We start from the raw sequence: 3,642 nt of genomic DNA, 5'->3' as shown, positions 1-3,642 counted from the left end.
AAACCTTTTTCTCTTTTTTTTTTTAGAACAACAACATATGAAGATGTTCTATTGGTGAACTGAGGATGACCTCTAGCTCACCGGCTCCCCCTGCTGTCCTGCTGGGTGTATTGCACACTTCATTTAAACATTAAACAGCAGATCAGCGTTCATGTGGTTCCAACATGCAGCAGTGAAGGAGGATTCTCCATCAGCTGGATGTTTCTGTCTGCTGAGTCCATGAAGGACAGACTGAGAGAAGCTGCTGCTGTCTGAGCATCAGGATGACTGAAACTCGCTGCACAAACATTTCTGTTCGTTTTTAGTTGTTTTACAGCAAAACTCAGTATTTCTGTCTGTGTTGTCGGTGCAGAAACCAAGTGGCCAGAAGTGATAGAAAAGCTCTGGTTCCGCTGCTGCTGAATGTTTTTATGTTTTTTATTCCTTTTTCCCTGTTTTATAAAGTTTCCAAGTATATGCATTATTATGTCCAATTTTAGTATTACGATATAAAAATAATGAGGATAAAATGACAGGAACTTATTGATGCTGCCTGAGCATCATTTAGTGTGAAGCTTTGCATCGTCCTGCGTTTCCTGTTTCAGGCCAGAGTCCTGCAGAGCGACGAGTCTTTCTCTAAACCATCTGCACCTGTTTCATGATGCCAGAATAATTGGAAGTTAAAATGTTTTAAAGCGACCCCCCCCCTCCCCCACGGCGAGGCGGCCGCTGACCGTTAACTGATTGGATCTGACCTGAATAGCTGGACTCAGAATGAAAACAATGATGGAAACCGACGGCAGAGAAGAGCTAACAAAGCCTCGTCATTCTGATTCTTTTTTATGCTCTTTATTAACGTCCAGCTGTCCTTTTGGAGACCTGAATAAATTAGCTTTAGCACAATAGCAGTGAAGACGCCAAGCTCTGGTTGGTCCAGGATGAACTCGTTTGTCTCCCATTTGGTCCAAAATAAGCTAAATATGGTCAGATATTAAGAAAAAAATGAAAAAGTGCCTTTTTTATCAGTGGCTTTAATGAAGGATGCTCTGTCTGTCTTTATGTTGTCCTTTATCACCAAAATGTTCTTTTCTTTGCTTTAGTTTTTGTGTTGATGTGCCTGTACTTTATTTAAGTCCCAGTTTAAAGTGTCGCTGCTTTGTGTCATATCTAGTTTATAATGATCTATTCCAGTTGCTAAATTACTAATTAAAAGTTCTGGCGCCTCCATCATTTCCTCTGGTTTCTGGTTCTGTTTATTTGTTGGAGTCATGGTGTAGTTCTGCTACCTCACCAGTAGAGGGAGCAAAGGTCTCTGTGTTAGACAGCTTCTATGGTCATTTTCTATACAGGCTGTCATTTGGTTTAGTCCAGCTGTCAGACTGAATGAGCAGCTTAGCAGTGAAATGAACATTTAGATCAGCAGCGATCAGAATGGAAACAGTTATGGAGAAAAAACTCATAGATCTGGAAGTTCAGAGCATGAATATCTATGCTGCAGATCTGCAGTATGTTGCTTTGGTGTGATGCAGAGTCTGTGTCGTGATTTAGAGTTTATTCAGTGTGAAGGCGGTGGGGAAGAAGCTGCTGCAGAACCTGCTGGTCCTGCATTGAATGCTGGGAAGCCTCTTCCATCATCATCCATAGTGGTGCTGGTCTCCAGCTGTCTGCAGACCAGTGGGGTCAAACAGGTCTCCAGTCAATCGCAGAGCAGCAAAGAGATAAACAACCATTCAATAATGGCTCTGTTGGAAATCCTGGACTGGATCCTTCGAAGTCCTTGAAAATAAGGAGACCGGAAGAGTTCTGGCTGTGAATTCAAACAGGGTTTTACTGCCATAGGCTCTGTTGCTTAGCAACCGTGAAAGTTGATACACCAAGTAGGAAAAGAATGAAAACCGAGGTTTTGTTTGTTTCTTTATTTCTTTTTTATTGTAAAGTGAACAAAGACTGATTTAATCCAGAGTGGAATAAAGGTTCCACCCACCGGGAGCAGGAACCAATCAAATCAAATGTAATGATAGAAACCTTAGTCAGTTAAATAACCTGCTGCNAGGAAAACAGTTCAGAGCTTTATAGAGCAGCCCAATAAAAGCCTTTAATGGCTTAGAAAAAATACACATTATAAACTGGAAAACAAGCTCCGCCCCTTATTGATGGAGGTCACTGAGGTCATTATTGGCCTGAAACACCCGATACTGGCCTATTCCTCTGAAAAGGCGGTCGTTAAGGTCATAGTTGGCCTGGCTGACCTGGAGAGATCAACTCTATCGCTGCATTGAAGGTTTTTATTTTAGAATTGTTGGTTTTTAACCCAAATTTAAAGGATAATTAAGGAAAGTAGAATTCTGCTAAAAGTTTTTTATTTTATTTATTCTTTAACTGCAGTTAAAGATTTAGAGGAAGTGACTTTCATTAAAAATGAAGTGTTTGATTCAAAATGAAATAAATGCTCTTAGTAATGAGTTAATAAATATAAATAAAACTAAATAGAAGTTTATTTATATAATTTAGTAATTTCTTTATTAATTTTTATCAGCAGATTAATTTATTTTAAGAAATGTTTAGTGAAGTGACGTGAGGGCGGGATGCTCGGTCCTGGAAGGTTGGAAGGTTTTCAGCCACAGTCCGTCCATCATAGATCCGCCTCTTACAGAATGACGCTTTAGAGGTTTGGATCTCTGGAATCTGTAGTTCACCCCATTCTCACAGCATGATGCTGCCACCACCGTGCCTTACGGTGGGGACGGTGCGTTCAGGGTGCATGTAAAGTGTTGGTTTTGGAGCAGAAGCTTTAGTTTGTGATGGAACCAGAGAAGCTCCTTCCTGAGCAGCATCATGGCGTCTGGTTTATAAACGTCGCTCTCCCTCCTTACAGTTTCGCTCGCTGTCGATGGTGTCGGAGTGCCTGTTCTCCCTCATCAACGGCGACGACATGTTTGTGACGTTCTCAGAGATGCAGGAGAGCAGCACCCTGGTGTGGGTGTTCAGCCAGCTCTACCTCTACACCTTCATCTCCCTGTTCATCTACATGGTGCTGTCTCTGTTCATCGCCCTCATCACAGGCGCCTATGAGACCATCAAGGTGAGTCCCTGACCCGTTCACCGGTTCTCCTTTTTATCCAGGTGTAGTAGAGCTCTGCTTTCTGCTTTCAGCACCAAACCCAGGAAGCGATCCACATCACCGACCTGCACGCCTTTATAGCCGAGTGTACGGACGCCCCGACCTCCGGGAAGTTCAGGGGGGTGGAGACGTCTCCCTGCTCCTTCTTCTGCTGCTGTGACAGGTCAGCTGGGTTCATTTCCAGGAGGAACATAAGCAGAGGAGCGCCGCTCTGCATCAAACACGCCTCGCCATCACTGATGTTCATGTGGAGGGCCGGGGGGGGGTAACATGGAGGCGGGTCCAGGTAGAGGAGAAGATCAGACTGACCAGACGATCAGCAGGAAGAGCTGCAGGGAGACTGAAGCTTAGGAGGCTTCAGCTGAATCACATCAAAATGTTTCTATAAATACCTGAAGATGGTCTGGAGGAGCTCCATCAGCTCCTCCAGCAGCTGATGGAGGAGATGCTCAGGTTCTCCATCATGTTCTAGATGCTTCTATAGAGGCTTTTCCAGAACAGAGGCGTCCATCTTTATCTGCTCCTCATTTTAAATCTCTTCC

The 3,642-nt window shown here is 43.6% G+C and overlaps 1 protein-coding gene across 1 annotated transcript in view; it reads left to right on the top strand.

Moving 5' to 3' along the window:
- Positions 1-3,369, top strand: part of LOC107102757 (mucolipin-1-like) — a 21,510-nt gene extending 18,141 nt beyond the window's left edge. The window contains exons 12-13 of the mRNA XM_015402178.1: positions 2,855-3,061; positions 3,133-3,369. Coding sequence (XP_015257664.1) covers positions 2,855-3,061; positions 3,133-3,369 — 444 coding nt within the window. The remainder of the gene's footprint in view (positions 1-2,854; positions 3,062-3,132) is intronic.
- The last annotated feature ends 273 nt before the right edge of the window (positions 3,370-3,642 follow it).

The sequence above is a fragment of the Cyprinodon variegatus genome, unplaced genomic scaffold, assembly GCF_000732505.1.
Source record: "Cyprinodon variegatus isolate N-32 unplaced genomic scaffold, C_variegatus-1.0 Scaffold1312, whole genome shotgun sequence".
NCBI classification, from domain to species: domain Eukaryota; kingdom Metazoa; phylum Chordata; class Actinopteri; order Cyprinodontiformes; family Cyprinodontidae; genus Cyprinodon; species Cyprinodon variegatus.
This window is presented reverse-complemented; position numbering and strand designations above follow the sequence as displayed.